General features: G+C 30.4%; 1 protein-coding gene across 36 annotated transcripts in view; it reads left to right on the top strand.

Annotated features, from left to right (window-relative positions):
• LOC145258201 (uncharacterized) overlaps positions 1–25,417 on the top strand; it is a 418,516-nt gene that overhangs the window by 341,977 nt on the left and 51,122 nt on the right. For 32 of the 36 annotated variants that reach the window (XM_080116132.1, XM_080116128.1, XM_080116134.1 and 29 more), the window contains 2 exons: positions 8,511–8,644; positions 12,911–12,961. In XM_080116132.1, coding sequence (XP_079972258.1) covers positions 8,511–8,644; positions 12,911–12,961 — 185 coding nt within the window. The remainder of the gene's footprint in view (positions 1–8,510; positions 8,645–12,910; positions 12,962–25,417) is intronic. The other 4 variants (XM_080116104.1, XM_080116111.1, XM_080116130.1 and 1 more) reach the window with 1 other exon arrangement.

The following is a 25,417-nucleotide window of genomic DNA, read 5'->3' on the forward strand; positions in this document are numbered from 1 at the left end:
ACTTCTGCAGATATCAATTCAACAAAATGTATGTTTCAAATTGAAACAAAAGGAAAAATAATCACTTTTCTATTTCTGCAAAGAATAAATTAAATGTCAAGTGGATAAAAGAACAACGCAATAAAATATGCAATATATTTCAGTGCTGTTGTATGCAGAAAATACACAACTACAAGAATAAAGTAAATTTAAAAATAATGAAAAGTGTTCATTGTTATTCATACAACAAATTTCAATCAAATTTTATTTTGTCCCTTTATTTTTGAAAAAAGGTTTTGTGTTGATCTTTTATTGTAAACATATTCCATATTTATGTTGGCAAATGAATCCATTATATTTTCTTTATCAATATGGAATAATTGACTGAAGGAATTTGACAACATTTGATATTTTTTTCTTCTTTTTCTCAAGATGTGTAGATTGTTACTACTACTATCAGCACTGCAGCTCTTTTTGATTTTTCTGGAGTGCAGTGTCGGTACAGTGGATACTGTCACAGACTATAGGATTGGTAATGCCGAGTTCAAATCCTATTAAATCTATTGAGTTAAATGATACACTAATAATTTAACAAAACATGGCTAATGGTGATGATGATACTGAAAAATAAATCAGTTAAACTAAATACAAAACGGAACAATATGTATATATTTTAATAAATTTTGAATGCTTTAAAATAATTGAACACTGTTGAATTTCTTAATACTAATCTTATCAAGAGATAAATATATTAAAATTTAGTGGGCAATGATTTTTCGTCTACCTACTCCATCTTTCTCACAGAAGAGATTTTGGGAGTCTGTCTCTGCTCTATCGATACGTTTATGGTAGATGTTCGATTGAGCTCTAATCTATGGTCCCTCCCCTTAAGATGTTCTCAACAAATACTCGCCTAGTTAAAACAACTGCCAATAACTTTCCTCACTCCCTATCTGTCCTCAAAATTAAATGAAAACTCCATGAGCAAAGTTTCTTTTCTAGAACTGTCCATCTGTGGAATGCAATACTGTTTATCTACTTCCCAGATGATTATAACATGGTCATATTCAAGTCTAATGTGAATAAATTTCTATTGAATCTTCCATTTAGATAGTTTAATCCTACTCAATTTCCACCGTGACTGATCTTGTCTCACCATCTACCTAACACTTAACCCTTATCCTTGAATGGTCTTCAGGCTTTGATAAGTGGTAACCCTCCAAGTAAAAATATATATCTTATGACACCTGATGAAATAAAATTTCTGTACAAATTTCAGAAGAATGAGCTCAATAAATTCGGAGTTTGCTGCATACATAAAATGGTACATTTACTTTAGATAGACAGAAATATGTACAAAATGGCTGATTGCTAAATCATAAAGAAATCTTTTAATCAAATGCCACATTTCATTAAGTTAATGGATAAAACAATTTTTCTGGTTTTCATATTTTCATATCACTGGAAAGAAATATTTCAATGAAATGAATAAGATTTGATATTAATTTTAAATAATTAATTAAAAGAAAAAACTCTTGATTATGATAATTCTGATTGAAAATAATGAAATTAAATGTAATTTTGTCAAAAGGCAATCTGTGTATTTTGTCGTTTCCCCAACCCCATTCTTTTAAATTGTCTGTGTGACTAATTGAGTTGATAAGAATGATCGCCTTCATTCTCAGATTGACACTAAATATTATTTATGCATTCAATGTGACAAGTAGTAAAATGTTACCTAAGCATAAAAGTAATGAGAGAGAGAGAGAGAGAGAGAGAGAGAGAGAGAGAGAGAGAGAGAGATTCTAATGAAAGGATATTTGGAATTGCAATACTGCAGACATTCTTTTAAGCCATCGAGTTACTTCCCTTGGTCTTAAATATTTTATATGGAATAGTAAAATGGTGCTTGTGTAAATTGGTGATCTTTTAACCCAATGTTTTTCAGGTGAAAACATTATTACGTACTTACTTGTCATGTCGAAATTAGGATAAATTCTAAAAATTACAAAAAATGATCCAGTAGAAAAATAATTACAAGTAAAAATAGAATTTATCAAATTATTGAGTTTTATGTGTGTTTTGATGTGGAAGAGTTACACAACCAATTCTGTATGATAAACTGACTTATCTCATTTGGTTCACCATTTTAAAACATATGTCAGAATGTAATTGTGGGTGATTTTTCGTTGAAAATACATCTAGCACACTTTTCACTGGATCATTTTTCTTCATTTTTTAAATTTATAATAATTTTGCCATGACGTGTAAGTTTTATGCGTTGATTTAAAAAATCACCAACCTACACAATCAAATAATTTAGTAATCATTTATCAAATAAATGATAATTATTGCCTCATATGTTTGAGAATTTCTTAAATTATTATCAGTTTGTCCTCTGTACATCTCTATATATTTCTTCATGTAATCTTAACCTGATAACATCTTTAAAAATAAATTAGGTGCTTGTGTAGATCGATGATCTTTTAAACACATTTCAAGTGAAAATATATCTAATAAGTCCCTTACTATCAATTAAGCTCCAACACCTGTCCCACTGCAGCAACGTTGTATCTCTGTGTCTGTTTCATAAGTACTTTAATAGAATATGCTCTGATGAACTCGTAGCACTTGTGCCCCCTCAACATAAATACTCCTGGCAAACAGCAAAATCCACTCCTCCATTGTAGAAATCTCTAGATGCCAGAAAATTTTCTACTGTAACAGCTTCTTCTCTCGAACTGTTACACTTTGGAATTCCCTCCCTGTTTCCATCTTCTCTGGCTGTGCTTACATGTTGAAATTTAGATGTAATGCAAACAGACATCTTGCTGTTCAATTCTCCACAATCCTCTTTTGGACAAAATCTCAAATAGTGGCCTCTTACATCCAAGTAGCAATATACCTGGTTTGGGATGAAAGAATTTTTTTTTTAATTATTCACACCCTCCCACTATTTCTCTCGCTATTTGCCCCTTTTTGTATGTCATTGTTATCTCTTTTGTGACATCATCCATTTGTAAATAAATGCATATATATATAAATGCATATATATATATATATATATATATATATATATATATATATATATATATATATTATTATATTTAAAGTGATGGTTGTGTAGTTCCAACGAGAGAAAAAATGTATATTTAAAAGAGTGTAGCCATCAACAATTGTGGGTTTTTTTTTAAAGGTTTTCATCATATTTTTATTTTAAAATATTTTTATAACGCGTTTCGAGCTTAGGGTGTGCTCTCTTCAGATATTTTCGTAAAAAGTTTTTCTTTAAAATGGGAGTTTGTAGATATGCCTCCGCTGATATTAAATATGTTTTTCATAGTGGTGCGATGCGTGTGTTCAGTGTTTAGACATTCTGTCTCCAACTGTAAGTTGTTCACTGTGACCGGTCAAAGTTAGTTTCAAAGAGTGTTTTTTAGTCCATATGGTGAAGGTTTTTATGGCTTCTTTAGGGTTCTTTTTAAAGACTTTCTTTCCCCATGTATAGCATACACTCACACACAATCACATACGCATACATATATATTCATGTACATGTACACATGCACACGCACACGTACGCAGACACACACACATACACACACGTACATACATAGAAATATATGTAGGAGCATACATATATACACATATACATACCCACCTACACACCCACACACGTACTCGCATACATCCACCGCTAACAATTATTTTTATTTTTTATATATATATATATATATATATACTTTTTTTTTTTTTTTTTTTTTTTTCCAACCAAAACACGCATGTATATATGCGCTTAATCATTCAGACATACGTATACGCACCCACACACACACAAGTAAGATGGAGAATAGGTAGAAGATATATATACACACACATACACGCACATATGTACACACATATATGTATGTGCACATACACTCACAAACATCCACATACTATGTAGGCACATACACATACACACACACATGCACACACACAGACATATGCAGGGGCTCACACATACGCGTATATCCATATTCACACGAACACATTTACCCACTCATACATGTGCATACATATGTATATATATATACATACACACACATACATACGGATGTGTATACACTCATCCACCCATATATATATATATATATATATATATGGGCACATGCACTCACAATCACACACACACATACATATTCATACATCCCACCTTATGTATATATTGGTTGAAGTTTCCTTTCCAATCCATGCACATATGCATACATGGATTCGGTCACCCAAACATAAGTGCACGTATACATACAAACAAGATGTAGCATAGATAACAGATGATATATAATTATACACACACGCATACACAATCATATGTGTACACCCACGCACACACACATATACACATGCACACACGCGCACACATACACATACATACGTTTAATTTCTAGTTGTTTGTTTTGTTAAGAGAAATGGTACTGTACTGGGTATGGGCGCGCGCACCCGCGAAAGTGTGCGTGTGCCTTATTGTGCTTTTTTGTTGTTTCGTGTGTGAGGGTGCACACCTACCCAAGCATGCATGCGTGTAAGTGTATTTTGTGTTTTGCCTATTTATGTGTATAATTATGGAGAGATGTTTAAGGCGAGGTTAAACTTTGTTATGAAATTTTTTTCTTGAGTTAGCAAGTAGAAGTAGTTGTCAGTTTGGAAGATGGGCATTATCTCGAATCTGCCTCCACTGCATGCGTGTATATGTTGTGATACATGTAGGTGTCTATTTTCCGCGATTTGGATGTTGGATCGGTGTAGGGCTACTCTATTACTAAGGTTTTTTGTAACGCCTATGTAGGATTTATCGCATGCTGGACATTTTATTACATAGATCACGTTTTTTGAGGTGCAATCTAGGTTTTTTTAAATTTTGAATGTTTGTATGGGGTTCGTAAATGTGTATGTGTTTCCCTCTAATATTATGTTGCAGACTCCACATCGTTGTTTGTTGCATTTTGTGACTCCTTTTGTTGCGTCTTGATTGAGTTTGGATGAGGTAAGAATGCGTTTTAGGTTTTTGGGTTGGCGTTTGCTTTTTATTATTTTTGTTGTTTTAAGGAAATTGTTTAGTTTGCTGTTTTGGTTAAGTAGGACGAGGTTTTTCGTTATCTCTGTGAAAAGTTCTGGGTTGTTTGTGTTGTGTGTGGAGACGTATGTTAGGATTTGTTCTTTGTTTCGTTCTTTAGGGGTTCTCAAATCTTCTACTGGTATATTTGTCGCAAGTTGGATCCCTTTGTCTATAAGTTGTGATGGGTATTTTCTTTTTCTTAAATTTATTCGTAGTTCCTTGAGTCGGATTTTTCGAAGGTTATTGTCCGTGATTATGGTGCAGATTCTACGTGCTAGGGTGTAGGGAATTGATTTTATGCAGCTTTTAGGGTGGTGACTTTTAAAGTGTAGGTATTGTTGGGTGTCTGTAGGTTTGCGGTAAATGTCTGTGATAATGTTATTGTCTTTAATCTTTATCAGTATGTCTAGGAAAGGTAATTCTGTAGAGCTTTGTTCTATGGTGAATTTAATTTTTGGGTGTAGGTTCTGGAGTATGGTGTGTAAGTCTGTGATGTCCCCCCATGTGGGTTTCCATAGGATGAAGCAGTCATCTAAGTACCTTTTCCATGATTCTACAAACAGTATTTTAGTGCTGTGGCCAAATTTTTGTTCTATTTTTTTATACAAGGTTTCTTCTAGGTAGGCTAATGTAAGGGTTGCGTAAGTCGGTGCCATTTTCGTTCCCATTGCTGTACCTAGTGTTTGGATGTAGTTGGTATTGTTGAATTCGAAGGAATTATTATTTAGAATTATGTCTATACTATCGATAATGAATTGCTTTGTGAATCTGGGATGTAGTGTTTGTTCGTGTCTGTTGATCCAAAATAGTATTGCTTCTTTTCCTAATTCATGGGGTATATTACTATATAAACTAATAACGTCAAATGTAACTAATAGTGTCCCGTTTTCTACTGTATGTGGTAAGGTAGTAAGAAAATGGATGTCGTCCCTTATGTAGCTCTTAACTTGATCTGTGAAAGGTTGTAATAAGATGTCTATTAAGTTGCTAAGTCTGCTTGTCGGACAGGCTGGTCCTGCTACAATGGGTCTAAATGTAAGGTCGCTAGGGTTTGGAGCGTTAATATATTCTGAGTTTTGTGTATCGATGGCAAGTTTTATTGTGCCAGATTTGTGTATTTTAGGCAGTCTGTAGAAGTTGTTGGTCTTTGTAATGAAATTTGTGAGGAAGTCCTTTTCTTTCTTTTTTAATATTTTGTTGTGTGTTGTACAAAGTTTTGTGATTTTTGAGATGGTGGTGTTATCTATGTTGGTACTAATGGGTTTATAGTAGTGTTTGTCATCCAGTAATTCTGTAATTTTTGTTTCATAATACGTTCTGTCCATGATTACTACGGCACTGCCTTTGTCTGCTTCTTTTATTATTATGTCATTATTATTACGGATCTTTTCGAGTGCTTGTTTTTGCTTATGTGTGAGGTTGCTTGTGGTTTTGTGTTTTTTTTGGAGGTTAAGGTTCCAGAGATTTTCGAAGTAGCTGTTTAGTTCTTTTGTGTTGTTCTGTTTATTAGGGAAATATGTTGATTTGTTTTTTACTAAAGAATCATCTTTGTCCCCTTTGTTATCTAGTGTTTCTATTAGTCTAAATTTCCGTTCGAATTCTTTAAGGTCCTTTTTTAGTTCTGCTATATTGCTTTTAGGGGTGGGGCAGAATTTGAGGCCCAGCTTCAGTATTTCCATTTCGTTCTTTGATAAGGAGTATGTGGATAAATTGAGTGTATGCTATACATGGGGAAAGAAAGTCTTTAAAAAGAACCCTAAAGAAGCCATAAAAACCTTCACCATATGGACTAAAAAACACTCTTTGAAACTAACTTTGACCGGTCACAGTGAACAACTTACAGTTGGAGACAGAATGTCTAAACACTGAACACACGCATCGCACCACTATGAAAAACATATTTAATATCAGCGGAGGCATATCTACAAACTCCCATTTTAAAGAAAAACTTTTTACGAAAATATCTGAAGAGAGCACACCCTAAGCTCGAAACGCGTTATAAAAATATTTTAAAATAAAAATATGATGAAAACCTTTAAAAAAAACCCACAATTGTTGATGGCTACACTCTTTTAAATATATATTATTATATATATATATATATATATATATAAATTTCTTTGTGCCAAGCAAGATCATCAAAGTTTTAGTAGTATATAGATAGCAAAGTTTGAAATTATTTCTCTTTCATTTCTGATTGAACATTTTTTTTATCAACTAATCTATGTTGGCTGTTGTTCACATAAAACAATTCAAACCACACCCAGCAGGCTTTGTCATTCACAAGTGGTATTTCTTATCTCGGCTACCAAAGTGTTTTTCTATTTTTGAATAAATATGCTCTCTCTCTCCCTCCCTCTCTCTCTCTCTCCCTCCCTCTCTCTCTCTCTCTCTCCCTGTTATATTTAATGAGATGTTAAAATAATTTTAAACTTGCTTCAATTTTAAAACCCCACTGAAGCTCTTATCTATACCAGATGAGAATTTTAATATAAATGTTTAAAATTCCGTTGATAGCATTTTCATTGATCTGTCATGCTTTAGTTTAAAATCATATTTCATTGGTTCGTCAAACTATAGTTTGAAATAATATTTTCATTGGTCTGTCATGCTGCAGTTGAAAATAACATTATAATCCGTCTGCCATACATATTTCCATCGGTCTGGCATCTTGCAATTTAAAATAGCGTTTTCATTGGTCTGTTATACTGCAGTTTAAAATAGCATTTCCATTGGTCTGTCATGCTGCAACTTGAAATAACATATCCATTGGTCTGTCATACCTTAGTTTGAAATTGCATTTTGATTGGTCTGTCATGCTGTAGTTTAAAGTAGCATTTCTATTGGTCTGTCACACTTTAGTTTGAAATAGCATTTCCATTGGTCAGTCATGCTGCAGTTTGAAATAGAATTTTCATTGGTCTGTCATGCTGCAGTTTGAAATAGCATTTCCATTGGTCTATCACACAGCTTGAAATAGCATTTACATTTGTCTGTAATGCTGCAATTTGAAATAGCATTTTCATTAGTCTGTCACACATATCAGATGGGCATATCTTAAAATTGTTTGTTCTCATTACAAAATTGACTAATTTAAATGATGAACTTTTCATAATTATAATTATAACCTTTCACCTATCGCAGATGGAGTTGTGAGCTAGCTTACATTTTCATGACAACATAATAAATCAAAGCAATGGTCTTAGTAAATTTTAAAAATATATATTTACATGTTTTCGATGTATAAATGTTAAAAAGAAGTGAGACATGTTGATTTAAATATTGTTTTTCAAACTAGTTTTGTAGGCCATTAATCTTTTAATGAGTTTGATCTTTATTTAGTGCTTCACACTGACATTCTAAGCTAAAATTTGTGGTTTCAATAAAAGATTTTGTTTTGTTGTTGCATTTAAATGTTTTATTTCTTCATCTGTAGATCTCAGTCAATGAAGCAGCAGCCCAGTTATGTCACCATTTGCCAGCATTGTTGACACGGCGGGAGGATTTATTTCCATTGGCAAGGCAGGTTGTGCGAGAAAGTGGTTATCAATATTCAAAAGGTCACTCCAGGTAATTTATCATCTTATCTTGACATTCTTTCAGGATATATTTTTGAAATCATATGAACAAACTAACAAAGATTTGCAATTTTTTTTTTGTTTTTTGTTACTCAAGTTTTATTCAAATAAAGTTAAAGTTTTGTTATGATTATTTAACAAAAATAGTTTTCTTTTTTTTTCATCAAACTATTCAATTTTTACTTGAAAAATAAATTAGAAAATATTTTTAATATTATTTTGATAATAATTATTTAATAATTTAGAAAATATTTTTAATATTATTTTGGATTTAACATTAGAACTTAGACATTTATTGGTGCTTTTGCCTTATAATTGGATATAAAAAGAATGCATTTTAAGTAAAAACACTATGTAATTATGTGTCAAGTCGAAATTAGTAAACATTCCAAAAATTATGAAACATGATAGAGTAGAAAAATGTTATGTAGTAGGTCGAACACAAGAAAGTATTTGTTAGTTATTTATCTATCTGTCGATCTATCTATCTATCTATGTATATATCTCAATATCTCTCTCACTCTAGTTATCTATCCATTTCTGTATCCATCCATCTCTATCTAACTGGAGAGATAACAAGAATGTTGATACAAACTGTCAAAATATAATAAAATCATATCATGGACAAGTTTACCAGAAGCATCGGATCAGCTGATGGAAGTATGTGTACTTTACATGGTTCTAGTTAGCCGAGAAGAATAATCAGCAGTTGGAATTTGGACACTGAGCAGGGTGGACGGTTTAATTACAAGAAAAAAAAAAAGATTTCATGAGCAGAGTGTCTTTCCATAGCAATCCATTGGTACACAATACTGTGAGGCTGTTTCCCGGCTGACAAGCATGACCATTTGAAAATCAAATGTGAATAAGTTCCTGTTGAACCATTCTCTTAAATAATTAAGCCCTACCCAAGTTCCACCATCACTGATCATGGTGTCTCACCATCTACCTAACACTTGACCTTTATACTTGAGTGGCGTCCAGGCCTTGATAACTAATAAGCCTTCCTCCCACAAGTAAAAAAAAATAAATAATTGAATCATGGAGTTTTAATTGTTTATTTATAACCAGTTCCATATGACAAACTGTTTTATCTTGTTTTCAATTCACTTTCGCTATATTAAATTAGAAAATGGTTGATCAAAAATAACAATGCTTTTTTTTTTTTTGTAAAAAAAAATAAATTTAGTAGATCTTCTACTCAATCATTTCTCATAATTATTAGAAATTTTACTAATTTGTACATGACACGTAAATATGTAATAATGTTGTTACTTAAGATGCATTTAATTTTTTAGATAAATGATTATAATATACACGCATTAAAATATTTTTAAAAAACCATCCAATTCTATTCAAGGTAATGATAATGTTTTGATTTAGAAAAAAAAAATGGAAATGTACTTTATTATTTATTTAAATAAAATAGAAATATATTTTATTCTTATAAATAAAACAAATATATTTTCTAATATAAAATAAACAGAAATATATTTTATTCGCATAAAAAAAACAAAAATATATTTTATTCTCATAAAAAAAAAAATTATTCTTATAAATAAAACAGAAATATATTTTATTCTTATAAAAAAAAAACAGTCCAATCCTATTTAAGGTAATGATAATGTTTTAATTTAAGGAAAAATGTATTTTATTCTTACCAATTATTTTCTTTAGGTTATTTGTGTTACTATCTTCATCTTTTTTCTGAATTTTTGAGATGAGGATTTATAATTGGTTTGGATTATTCAAACTACTGTTCTTATCTTGAATACTATTTTCACAATGTGTCAGCCGATGTAACCTCTAACCTTCAAATGTGTATTATTGAACTTAAAAATCTTCCTATAGAACTCAGAAATCTGCTTGGAATTTCAAATTGAACCCTTTATTAAACTCGCAGGGGTGGCATGCTCTTGTTTCGTCAGCTAGTTGTATTCTTCATATTCCACCTTGTTTAAGTTACACCAGCTAAAAAGTTATGAATATAGCGGTAAAGATGAGAATAGTATTCTAAATATTACAAATTATTAATCCTTATCTAAAACCTTCCTGCAACGTAAATTCTTTTCTCTCATGTTAAAAGAAAAACTTTGTCCACTATTATCCTATAAAACCATTTCACTATCAGACTAAAAGCAAATAAGTCTTTATGCAAAAAGTTTGCTCCTAAAAATATGCTCATTTTAACAATGAAACCAAATGTTTATATACAATATAGAAGAAACCTTTCACAAAATTATAACAATGCAAATGAAAGTAATCCTTTTTTATTAAATGACATCCTTTTCTTCCGACTCTCTTTCTCCCAATTTTTCAGATAACTTCATAACCTCATCTTTAAGAAAATGTTCAGTTTTTTCCACAAAAACCTGTTTCAGATACCTTTTAGTTTTCTAGATTGAAATAAGTTTTTACTTTAAAAGTCTGTAAAAATTGTTGTAAATTGTAACTTAAATTTGTTTATGGAATTAACTATATACAATATGGTTGGTTTGAGTGTTATTAAGAAATCAAAAACTAGATTAAATCATTTTAATAAATTCCATTATTCATGGTGCTTCATGTATGACATTCCAAAAGTGATTTGCAATTCAAGGGACGCTACTCTGTATTCATTATCAGCTTTATTTTAGAAAAAAAAATTATATGATAAACACTTTTTATGAATTTTTAAATTCATCGAATTAAACTCGTACTGAATTATATATTTATTGAAAATATTTTTTATTGAGTTGCTTTTTAGAATTTCTTAAAGTTAATAAAATATATTTTTTAATTGATCTTATAATGCTGACATTATTTTTTTACAAATCCTAAAAGATAAAAACCAAATTAACTGGAAATATAGAACATCTTAAACTTTAATAATTTAGTATTCCTTGATATAAAATAAATTAAAAGTATGCATTTTTTTATCATTATTATATAAGTCGAATATATGTTCAATAGAAGCTTACAATTTAAAAATGTGCCATTACTTTTAATTTATTTTATCAATAAAACATACAAAAATTCCTTGAGAGCTGTTCAATATGAATGCCATTATCAAGTATTCATCCATATTGTGTTTATTATTGTTTGTTTTTTAAAACTTATTTCGTTGTTTTACAAATTCTCGATTTATGATTTTTAAGTTGAATTTATTTATTATTGATTGATTGATTTATTAAATGAATTGATTGAATCCTAAAGGTAACTTTATTAAATATTCTTTTTATTTGTAATAAGTTTTTCTTTTTACCATTATATATAAGTTGTATTTTTATTCAGCAACATTTGTTTCTTAAATTTTATTTTATATTTGTTTTTGTTGGTTGTTTCTTTTCTTTGTTCATAAACTTTTTATTTTTATTGACATTTGAACCCTGTTGAGTATTTCAAATTTTTAATTTTATTTCATTTATTTATTTTTTTTTTTTTTTTTATCCATTTCTTTTCTTGGCCATATTTTCTTTTCCCTTTTGAGCTTAACACTTGTTTTTTCTTTGAAGTTGTAAGGGGTTCCTTATAGGGATAGATTTGCCAGAATTTGTTATGTAGGGAGCTGGGCAGCAAGATGTCTGTTCACATAACACTTGAACGTCTTTGTATCAGTACATTCAAGGAAGTGTTGGCTTGGGAAGGAATTTTAAAATATAGATGTTCAAAGGAAGAAGCGATTTGAGTAGAAGGCTATACAGCATTTAGGAATCTCTACAGTGTAGGGATGGGTTTTTCTTCTTCCTCTTCTTAGTTAATTAATTTCATAATTATTTTCCATGATTATAAAACAAATTGATAAAATTGCCCACCTGTTGCTCTATTTCCTCATTTCTTATTTGATTGCCACAAATTTTTATTCTCAGCTCCAAAATCAACATCTAGATCATTTTTTCCTGTTGATTGTGGATAAAGCTGGTGCTGTGTAGTTCTAGGAGGTCGACCCTCCTAGGCTTTGTCTTCTCTCCTTAAAAAGGCAGTTAGTTTATTACTAATTACCTACCTTTACCGAGGAATGCCAACAGGGCTGCTCAGACATCTTTTACAAAGTGCTCCCCCCATGAGGGTACTATTTTTCAATCCAACTTTCTGACTCTTGTGTCGCATTTCTCATTGTGTGAGAAAAATAAATACCTTTCTATGTGATCGAGTGATGCCAGCCTGTAGTCGACGGACATACTTTTCAGACTGATTCACAAAGAAAAAAAATACAATTAAATGTTTGTTTGTTTAAAATTTTCAACCCGGTTTTGAGTCTTATTTTTTGTCTTTGCAGTAACCCCAAACAGCTGTGGGCAGTCGAAAGTCCGTCCGTCAACTGCAACAGGTTACACTCATTTTTGATTCTTTAAATTTTTTGCTTTTTTTTTTTAACTTAGAAAATGTTTCAAAAATTTTTTTTGGAAAGCATGAAATACTTCTTGTAATGTAGAATTATCGGTAAGATGCAAATACTTTATTTGTTGCATGTGTTTTACACGCACACCATTTTCAATCTACTTATCTGTTCATCTCTAAATGAACGTTTCATGTGTGATACGTTTTCCATAATTTGCCAATGTTACACGCATAAGGGTTCTCTCATTGCCTCATTTTTGCCAATCAGGAAAATTCATAATAATATGTAAAATGGTAAAATTATTAGATTTTTTTTGCGGGGAGGGGGTCTTTGTCCAGACTTCAACGTAATTAAACAAACAAAAATACAGAAAAATGTTTGATCTGTCATGGAATAAAAATTCATATTTCAAAAATCACATAAATTGATCAATTACTTATTTTTTAACTGAGAAAATTAAATTTTATGAGGAAGTGAAACATTGTGTTTTGATCTGCTATATTTAATAAAGAAAGACAACTCAATTCGAACTACCAAGATTTTAAAATCAACCTTGTTATTATTAGTAGTAGTAGTATTAGTATTATTATGTCTGGAGTATACTGTGAATTGCTAAAACCCACAAGAAAAATAATTTCCGATGTGGTTTTTGGAATATGACATTTTCGCTATGGGGTACATGCATCATAAAGATTTTTCTGTATTTTTTTTTTTTTTTTTAACTAGGTGGAGTTCTGGACTTGCACCATTTTATTTTAATTATTCAATTCTGTTGCACGTTTAGAAACTGTCTCGTCCGATTATCATAATCGCTTTTATCGTTAAACTGCATGTCTGTGTTTTTGTTTTTATCTTGTTAGATTTATATTTCACAATGCATGCTCACGAGTGAAGATCAAATACGATCCTTTTAAGAGTGATAATTTGGGGTCAAGATGTTCATGTTTTTGTGTTGTAAATGAATAAACATTGAGCAAAATGTACAAGTTATAATTCTTGGTGCTTGTGTAGAGTGGTGATCTTTTAAAACAATGAATTTCAGGTGAAAACATTATTGCATCATGTCAAAATTAGTATAAATTTAAATAATTAAATGAATTGATCCAGGATATGTGCTAGATCTATTTTTAACAAAAAATCCTCCACAATTATGTTCTGTTTAAAAATGGCAGAGTCTTAATTTAAGTTGATTTAAGTCAAGGGAGATAAGTAAGTTTTTCATACTGAATTGGCTCTACAAGTGTTCCAAATAAAACATACGATAAAACTTGATAATTCAGTAAATTCTATTTTTACTTATAATTATTTTTCTCCTAGATCATTTTTCATAATATTTTTAATTTATACTAATTTCGACATCACAGGTAAGTGCATAATGCATTGGTTCAAAAAAATCAATGTATAAAAGCATCCAATTCTCAAATAAAAAAAACACTTTGTAAAAACTAAGACTAAAGAATACAAATTACTCAAGTAAAACAATGTTTTGTTAGTCTTTAAAAAATAAGTCACCTTTTTTTATTTCTTTTTTGTTAAAATTTTGTGATTTTTTTTTTAAGTAGATAAAAAAATATAGATTTTTTTTAACTGATTTGAAATTAACAGATTTTAATATCATTAATATGATGACTCATATGTATATATATAGATATATATAATATAAAGCTGAATGTCTGTGTGTGTGTGTGTGTCTGGTGACGAATAGGCTCCTATATGGTTGACTATTTTAAAAAACTGATTACATATAATGATAGAAGATGTATCGAGACACAGGAATAGGTATGTTTGATCTGACAGAACGGTGGTTCATTAAAATTCTGGGGTCTGCGTTCACACCTGGTCCACAAAGTATGAAAATAAAAAATTAAAAAAAACGTTTACAAGTGTTTTTAATATAGATGTACATAAGAATACTTTGATAAGTATGTTTCAGCTTAAATAGGGATGATATAATAAAATTGTAGGGTCTGCGTTCGCGCCTGGCCTCCATAGAATGGAAATAGGCACAAACTTTAATAAAGACTTTTGATATCTATCTGCGTAAGTATACTTTGATAATTATGTTTCAGTTTGAAGAAATATGGTATAATAAAATTATGGGGTGTTCGTTCGCACCTGACCTCCATAGGATATAAAATATGTCACAAAGTTTAACAAGGTTTTTTAATATAGATCCACAGAATATTGTGATAAGTGTTTCAGTGTGAACAGGTATGGTATAATAAATTATGGGGTTTATCTATTTTATTTTTACTTTCATCATATTTTGCTTTGGTTTTGATACCCCCAAATTCGGAGCTATCTTTTTACAACCCTTCCTTTTCATAACCTATCATACTTTCATAAATCAGAGTCCATTTTCTGTAGACTGTTTTTGAACCCAGTCAACGACGGGTACTTTTGCTAGTATATATATATATATATATATATATATATATATATATATATATATATATATATATAATGAAATCACTCCTGACAAGGAATGAGCCATTTGATATGAGGTAAAAAAGAAAATACTACTTCAAAGGTCAAAACTAGCCAATGATAAATGTTTATGACAAAAACATCAATTTTTCTCCCTTTGTCAGAAACATTGTTCATAGAATGTGAGGACTAAACTCTATATGCTATAAAAGCTCTACCTTGTTAAACTGATAAGCTATTGAGCTTAAAATTATTTGTAGATTTGGAACAGCTCACATATACTTTGTTTGTAATGTAATGGTAAATTAATTCATAACCGTTGTTAGCTAGGGTTATTGCATTGGTTTATGATTTCAGAATAAACAACAAAATTAAACAGCATAATCTCTCATGTAACTAATATTTGTGACTTAAAGTAGATATGGTTTTGCAAGAATTCAAATGGTTACCTGTAATATGGTTTTCTCTTGGGTGTCAACTTTTTTTTGTCTTTAAAAGTCTGTCTTTATTAAAAAAAAATTTTTTTTCAATTCACAATAGTAGTGCATACATCCTAATTTTACAATGATTGCGTGCATAGAATAACCTTCACCTTATTCAACATTTTATGTTTTTTGTTGCTTAAGTGATTATTTTTTACCCAATTTTTAAACTCTTCTCGGTTCAACTGACTCATCATAATAGCTCATAACCAATTTTTATTGATTATCACTGCAACATAAGTTAGTATATAATGCTAAAACATTGTTGTTGGAATTAGCTCAAAAAATAACTTAATTCTAGGAGAGTGGTTTTGAATTTTTGTTAATTACTATTATTAGGCATTGATTTTTTTAAATTTAAAAAGTAAATGTAGTTAGAACTTTGGTGTGAATTACTTTTACGTATATCAACAATATCTCCATCTTATTTGAAATAATTTGCTTTGATTACCTTTTCATTCATATTTTTTATCACACATAACACATATTTGTGAAGGTAATTTAGTCACTTCTTTCTTCGGCATCTCTGTTTAAGACAATTTAAACAATTTTCTTAGCATTATTTTTGTTTTTTATTAATGAGTCACCAATTTAAAAAGTAAAAACCCACTTGAAGATCAAGATTAATTGAGATGGATAGATTGTGGTGTTGGGACAATTAATCTAAATCAAAGACAGAAAAAAAAATCAAAACTTTTTGAGGAATATCAGAATTGAAAATATGCACCAATTCTTTTTATTGTTTTGTTTTTCTTTGTTTTTGTCTTAGAGTTAATTCCACGTTGCTGTTAAAATGATTAATATTTATTGATTTTAAAATAACAGTAAAATTAAAATCTGTAAACCACCATGCACAAGTGTATTTTTATGTTTGCAAAAATAGATGCACATATTATATGCTTTTTGCAGTAATCCGAAAATAAAAAATAAAAGAACTGTATAGATAAATATTCAGAAATTAAAAAAAAATTATAGCAGCATATTCTTTTCATTGTTTTGACTCTCAAGTATATATCCGACACAGATACAATTAATCAACCGAGGACCACATCACTTTACATAAAAACATATAACATATCAATGGATATATAACTGAGAATCCAAACAAGAAAAAGAACATGTTGTTGTCATAGACCTAGTTTTAATAAGAAGCCTATTTTGTCTCCATAACATCACTTTCTCTAGTTCAGAAAAGAAAGAATCAACAAGATCTTGACCATCAATGCTCTTTGAAATGCTGCCATAGTTTTGTTGTCAATAAATGATTTCAGAATATAATTTTGGAAAATCATTAATGAAAATTAAAAATAGAGTTGAACGAAAAGTAAATCTTTGAGGTCATCACCGTTGATACTATATATATACTGCAACCTCTCTCCCACAGGAGAGATGTTGTGAGCCTGTCTTTGTTTTATCATTACTACCATGGCAGGTGCTCGTCTGAACTCCAATCTCTGGTCCCCCCTCACCAATCTTTCATGAGAAACACCCGCCTAGCTGAAACCACTGTCAAAAATTTTCCCCACTCCTTATCTGTGCCAAAATCAAAATTTAGATTCCATGAACAAAGCTTCTTTCTTAGAAGTGCACGCCTGTGAAACTCTGTTCCGGTTGCCTGTTTCTCACCTGACTACAACCTGGATGTCTTCAAGTCCAATGTAAACAAATTCCTGATGAACCGCCCCCTTAAGTAAGACACTTTATCACATCTCCAACACTAACATACTGTACACACAATAACCCTTATCCCCGAGTGGCTTCCGGGCCCTGATAAGTGTAAAAAAAAAAAAAAAAAAAAAAAAGATTCGTGCATGCGCAGTTGTTAGACAGTTGACAAACAGATGAAAGCTGATGACCCCCCCCCCCCCCAGTACCAATTTTTCAATTTTGACCTCTAAGCAGCCCTTTTTTTTTCCGGATGAAAACTGATTATAAAGTTTTCCACATGTCTGAATCACACATATACACATTCTCATTTTTACAGATATATAGATAGATCAGACAGAATTTTATGATTAAGAAAATATTATCAGATATTACATAGCTAGCAAGTTTATGAAGACAATATATTCATGTCAGACCCTATTAAAGGCTCAGTGGCATAGCTAAAGGGGAAGAGGGGAGGGTCCACCCTGGGTGACAGCAAAAAAGAGGCGACACAATGTCACCCAAACAAAATTTTTCAGCCAGTCTAAGGGTGTGAAAATAGTCTGAAAATAGGATTTATTTATCATATAGTATGCAAAGTTCTTAAGTTTTTTTTTTATCTTTTCTAAATTATTAGAAACTCTTACATTTTTTTTTTAAAATTAGTAACTAAAGAATATTTTTGCCAATGTTTATTGAAAACTCTAAACCTTGTATTTTTTGTAGTTTTTAATTTGAAATCGTTTGATGACACTCATTGCATTTTCTTTTAGCTGTCAAAATTAATTGGAAAAAGAATTTAGTGGCTTTATATATATATAGTGTCGTATCTAAGGTGGGGGAGGGGCTGTCCGGGTGACACAATGTCAGTAGGGTGACATTTGAGCAGATTGCCCTGTGTAACGTTTACTTTAGCTACACCACTGCAAAGATTCTTATGTTGAGAGCTATTGCTCCAGATTAGTTTAAACATGTAAACACACACACACACACACACACACACACACATTTATTTTCTCTTTACAATTTTTCTATTGAAAAATATCTCACTTTAAAATTAAATAAAATTATCCTTTTTATTCAATCCTGAAAATATAATTTGGAAATGATTTGCACTCTCTGGAAAATAGGTTTCATTTTTATCAAAATATTCATGAAAGGTAAAATATAATCTTATTAAATGTTTTTTTTTTATGATCCATCAAAATGTCAAACAAAACAACTTTTCGGGAATCTCCTGCAACTTTTTTGGAGGATCTAATCCTCTGATTGAAAACATCTTTTTTGCGGTTCAAAGCAACTTTAATCCTCTGATTAAAAATGTCTTTAACTTGTGGTTATGTTGACAAAAATGATTGTTTTTTTTTTCTTTTTTCTGTGCAATCTTTTGTAAATTGAAAGAAAATCTTGTTTCCTACAAAAAGTTTTCTTTAATAATCTGATATTTTTAATCTTTTGACAAAAAAAGTATAAAAAAAGAAGACTAAATGAAAAAAGGATAATTGTATTTGGAACTGTTTTGCATTCTGATTGTGGATTATCCAAATTATCTATAACATATTGTATTTCTAAATCCCCATGTAACCAAGATATCGAGAAAACAGTGGTTTTTTTTTTTTAACAAAAACATTACTGTGAGATTTAGCTAGATTTTCACTGCTAGATTTAGCTTAGAATGAAATTGAAATAGATTTTGAACCAATCCCTTATTACCTGCTAACAAAATTAGTATGTTTTTTGTTAATGTAATAAATAAATTAGCAAGAATTTTAAGATACATATTGTCTATTGACCGGTATGCAGTCCTTAAATTATTTGATATATATATATATATATATATATATATATATATATATATATATATATATATATATATATACTAACGTGGGTGCCCGGCGTCACCCAGGTCTCTGGAAGTGTATGTTGAGCAAAAAAAGAAAAAAATTGCTGGTAGGCAGGCGGGCTCAAACCCGTGCCGCGAAGGCAGAAAAGAAAGTGAAAGAAAATCTGACGTTTTAGCCGATGTCTCCATGACGCGACCGGAATTCAAAAGCGTTGAAATTAACCAAAGTTAATCTAATAGTGGCGATGACTCGCTAAAATGTTGTCAAAAAAAAAAAAAACGACCCCTCCTTGTACAAAACGGGCGAGTTTAGAGTGAAGGAATTAATGTTTTTGACCAATTTTTCGATATTTGTCATCCGAGACGTTGTCAGGACCCATCGCCTCTGTCGAAAGTTTTTGTGAAACATACAAACATACATACATACAAACAGACAGGTGAGATTTATATTATAGATGTGTGTGTGTTCTGCGAGGAAGTACTGATGTGCTCCACACCTCCACACTATAAGAAAACTAAAAAGAAAAAATGAAAAGCGAACAAGACCAACAGAACTCAACGACCCTGAAGAGACCTCAATAAACCAGGGGAGGTATGAAATACACTCAACGTTGAGAATGTTTAGAGGCTCACATCTTCTTACTCCTTGGGAAAGTCATTTATCAAAATTAGCAAAAACATCTAGTTTTATAAACTTTCTGAAAAGGATATTTTCAAAGACACAACAAGATCGTCCAAAACGCGTTAAAATTATTTTTTAAAAATATTTCAGTAATTTGAAAAATGACATTATCAAATAATAAAACAAGTATAAAAAACATAGCAATTGTTAGTGACCCTACTTATATATATATATATATATATATATATATATATATATATATATATATATATATATATATAATTACCTTGGATTTATTTTATGTAATGTACATTCTGTTGCACTTTAAAAAAAAAATCATTGTAAATTTTATATCCATATCATTAATTGCTAGATGAAAGATAATGTTTTTAAATTGCAACAAAATGTACATTACATAAAACAAATCCAAGGTAATTTTTTGATTCAATTTAAATTGCATTTTTATACCTTACTTTGTAAAATTTATAAAAGTGCACTTTGAAGATAAATAAATTTCAAATTGAAACTTGTACCTTTATTTTTAAAGCCTATAGTAAAAACATTTCGTTTAACAATTTTCATGCCTTGGATCTTATCTTTTTAAGATTATATTTTAAAACTCTCCTCTCTATTTCAGTTTGTATTTCTCCTCACACCACAACTCATTTTTGCAACACCCTCTTTGTATTATTACAGGTCTGAATATTCTCTGTTTCAGTTTGTATTTCTCCTCACACCACAACTCATTTTTTGCAACCCCCTATTTGTAATACAGGTCTAAATAATCAGAAAATCTGAATTTTTTTAACAAAAACTTTAAAATAACTTTTTTAGATTAAATTTTTTAAAACTTCTTTCAGAATAGAAAATCTTTAAAACTTAATAAGGAACATATTTCATATAGGTTTCATTAACAAATATTCAGTACATAATGAGAAAAATAGAGATGAACATTTCAAAAGGACTGTATAACTGGTTACGGTCAATAGTAGTCCTTGCCAGCGAAAGTCTTTGTTATTTTATTATTATTTAAAGCAATTTGTGTCCTTCTCTTTCAGGCGAGGACTAATATGCATACATACTCGTAGCCAAATTGAATATTGAAATGCTCATATCTTTGGTTCTATGGGACAAAACTACATGAAAATTTTCAGGCTTTTTGAAGATTATAATGCTAGTCTATGGTTAAAATTTTATGACAATTGGAAAAAAGAACCTATATTTTCAAACCAATAAAATATGCACAAATTTACTTGCATTTGTATATATAGTGCCCTGGCAGGCCAGCTTCAGTTTTGCTGCTTTGGGATGAATTTTGCTTAGAGTTTTGTTTTACGTGGTTGTCTCTCCTTACGCGTTGCCAGGTAACTAATATATATGTATATATGTGTCTGTGCATTCTTATTATTATTTCACTCACAAGTTCTCACACAGGTCATCATCAGCGATTGCTCACTAACAATAACTAGTGGTGCTCTTTGGAATCTGGGTGACAGAAAGTCTCCTCAGATTTCCAATGATCTCCATGTTTGTTGGTAACCTTTGCAAATGTATTTCAGTCACTTGCGGTTGATTTCTCACTGGGAATAGCTATTGGTCTTCACTGGAATTTGGGGGCAATAAGCCCCTCCAAGGTCCCAATTCTCTTTACACTCATTCAATGGAGGTCTGGATAGTGCTTTCTCTTCTTGGTATTTTCATTCTCCTTAACCTTTCTTAACTATTTGGTGTGGTACCAGTTGATGCCAACACTACACTTGTTTTTGATGGTGGTGGTGGGGGAAGAGTAGTTAACTTCTAATTTTACGGTTTCAGCTTTCTTGGCCCCATGTGGTTTTCTTCTATCTTTTTGTTTTAATTCTGTTGCAGTTTTTGTGTGTCTGGTTTGTGTTTGTAACTCGTGCAGATTAGTTTCCGCATTCAAAATGTTTTCATTAATAATAGTAATGATACTTGTCTATTTAGTTTAAATATAGTAAAGTTTTTAAAATATTGGGAAAGAAAGCTCATTTTAAAATTTCCTTCGCATTTAGTTAGTAAAAGAGGGAAAATAGTTGCTTAACTGAAATTATTTTCAAAGATGTCTGTCAGTTTGGTGTATAATAATATGCAAACTTATCATTTGCAAGGAAATAATAAACATTTATTTCGAAAGAGAAATGAACCCAAAAATGTTTCTTTTTATTTTATTTCTTAACAACTCTTTAAGATAATAAAAGTCCTTTTTGAAATTTTTTTGGATATTTTTTTATAAAAAATTTATAATCTTTTTCTAATTTAATCTTATTTTTCTCATTTAACATGCAATATTTTTAGAAACTATTGAGAAAATCGCACTCTAGCTTAACATACATCTTATATTTTCATTGATTTCTTCATTTAATTATTTAATTTGTTTTTAAAAAAAATATCCTCCAGTGTAAGCTGCATTGGTGCATGTAAGATATGTTGCTATTCATTCATTGGCTTTAATTGGAAGTTGTGTATTTTGAGTGGAAAAAAAACATAAAATAAAATTCCATGAAATATATAGCACAAAAGAATTGAAGCCTTGAAAAATTCATTCATTTTGTTAATAGTGATTAAGAAGAAAAAAAAAAAAAAAAAAAAGAAAATGGACGAAAGAAATCCTATTTTGAAATATTAATTTCGTGCGATTGGAGTATATTTCTTTGTTTTGTGAAAGGTGTGCATATTTACTTGAGTGTGATGTAAGTAGCAAGAAACATCTTTTGCTTCCTATGACTCATATTTGAGTGGAAGAAGATGAAGAAGCCTGCGCGCTATTTGCTTAGTTAATGCATCATTTGCTGTTGAAGCAAGAAATTATCTTTAAATTAATATTTTTGTGTCACTTGAAGATTTGATTTCAATGTGATTTTATTTATCTGTTTTCGGTAGGAATTAATATCTCTTCATTATATTACATAATCATTAACATTATGCTCTCAACAATTGCAGTTCCAAGCTTTTCTACCTTCACATAAGAAGAAAAGTTCTTGTCCAGAATTCCCCTTCTATTAAAAAACAAAAATAAAAAATCTGTATAATGTATGTTCTCTTGATTAAACGAAAATATCATATTCAAAAAATTACATAAATAGATCAAGTAGTTTTATTTTTATAAAGAAAATCAAATTTTATGAGTATCCAAGAAGTGATTATTTCGCCACCATTTAAAAAAAAAATGTCAAGAAACAAAGTGAAATAACTCAATAATAGTTCATAATTACTAAATTTATGTTGTAATGTCTACAAATTCCCATTAATTGATTTTAAATGATTTTCTTTATAAAAATCAAGTTACTTAGCTGGTAATAAAGTTACAATTTTATCTAAAAAAGAAAAAAATGTTAAATTTCCATTATTGTTCAGACTACTATTCTCATCTTGGTTGTTAGGCTCACAATGTTTCGGCTGATGTAAATCTTGAATTTTTTCACGTGGATCTTTTTCAAGCTCTGGAACTTGTACGGAATTTTGAACCAAACCTTTGATTTTATCCACGTGTATATAATTGTTAATTTGTACGTATTATTTGGATTCTTCAGACTACTGTTCTTATTTTGAGTACTATTTTCACAACATTTCAATCAATGTAACCTCAGACCTTCTTCAGGTGCATCTTGTCAAACTCGGGTAATCTTTCTGTTGAATTCAGGAATCTGCTTGAGATGTTGAACTTTTGGGCAGATTCCCGGGTTTCCCGGAAAAATTCCCAAATTTGATAAAATAACACCTGAAGAAGGTCAGAGGTTACGTTGATTAAGACATTGAGAAAATAACACTCAAGATGAGAACAATAGTCCAAAGAATCTAAATAATACAAATAATCAATTCTTATCTAAAAAATGCAGAAATTTGTTAATTTGTTATTCTTAATTATTATTACCAATTTACTCATTTAAGATGAGACCTACATTCTTAGGAGTTTAAGAGTTCATAACTGGCATTTTCATTTGGACGCACCCTGGAATTAAATTGAACCTGTTTGACTGCTCAGAAGTTGTATTTTCCATCTTTTTTTTTTCTTCAGTTTTTTTCAATTTTTATATTATAATTTTATTGTTGAAAAAATTTTTTACAGAAAAAAAAAAGGAAATAAATTTCCCTTCCATTGCTGCACGTTAAACATGGCGTCAGTTTATAGTGCAGTATTCAGCTAACCCATTTTGGATGGGTGCAAAATTTGCTGTTATTGAACCTGTCAGCATTCCCCAGTAGTGGCACCTTAGGCAACCGATGAAAATGTCTGAAGGTAGAGGTAATGCCTGGAAGAATGGCCTTTTTAGATTGATCAGAACCATACTTCTATTTGATCCAAGGTTGTAGCAACTGTTCAGAAATGTCGACCAAATCCAATATTAGTCGAGACAGATTTTCACTTCATTTTCCTTTCTATGGAATGAAATTGTTGTTTAATTCATGAAACCATTGCTTTCTTCTTTTTCTACTTCTTCCTGATCCGCGCGTCTTGTAGGAGTTGTAGTATTTTCTTGGCTTGCCTAATTACAAAACAGCCAACTTTAATTGACATTGTGTGTGTGTGTGTGTGTGTGTGTGTGTGTGTGTGTGTGTGTGTGTGCAGTTGAAACGCAGTAGATACTCTGCTTTCTCTTAATTTTACTTAGCATAAAATCAGAATGAATTCTTCATCATCAGCCAACATGCATCACATTACAGATTATTGTGCGCCACTATTTATTCAAGCATTGTATTCATCTCAATTTTAGTATGCAATGTGTAAAAAAAAAAAAAATCGAATTTTCCCCAGAATATAAAATTTTATTGATTTAACAATTTTAGAATGTTCTTTGTTGATTTTATATCTGAGTATTTGTTACGACTGGCTTTCTTCATTTTCTTAACAGAGAGAGAGAGAGAGAGAGAGAGAGAGAGAGAGAGAGAGAGAGAGAGAAGTCTCTCTCTCTCTCTCTCTCTCTCTCTCTCTCTCTCTCTCTCTCTCTCTCTCTCTCTCTCTCTCTCTCTGATGTTTTTTTTTTTCTAGTTTAATTTGTTTATTCCTTTTGCATCAGTTTAACATTTTTTTTTTGGACATTAATTCAATGAAGGTTGTAAATTTCTATTTCAGGGAAAAGAGAGAGTGGAGGGGGATATTCATAAGTTAGAAAAGGAGAGGAAAAAAATGATGAAATTATAGATTTATAAATTTAAAAAATAATTGAAGAGTTAATTTTTAAAAAATATATATGAATAAAATGAAATAAATGTCTCAGATGTAAGAATTCTTTTATAACCTCCCCGCCCCCCCCCCCGACAAAGAAAAAAAGAAAAAGAAAACAACATACTATTTATGTTGTAGAGAAAAGTTTAGGCATATACTAATTTTACTCCTACTCACTTGATGAAATAAAAATTAAAAATAAATCTGAAAAAAAAAATTGAAAATGGGATCTGGTATC

The sequence above is a fragment of the Euprymna scolopes genome, chromosome 33 (assembly GCF_053919585.1).
Source record: "Euprymna scolopes isolate OS-2025 chromosome 33, ASM5391958v1, whole genome shotgun sequence".
Classification (NCBI taxonomy): Eukaryota; Metazoa; Mollusca; class Cephalopoda; order Sepiida; family Sepiolidae; genus Euprymna; species Euprymna scolopes.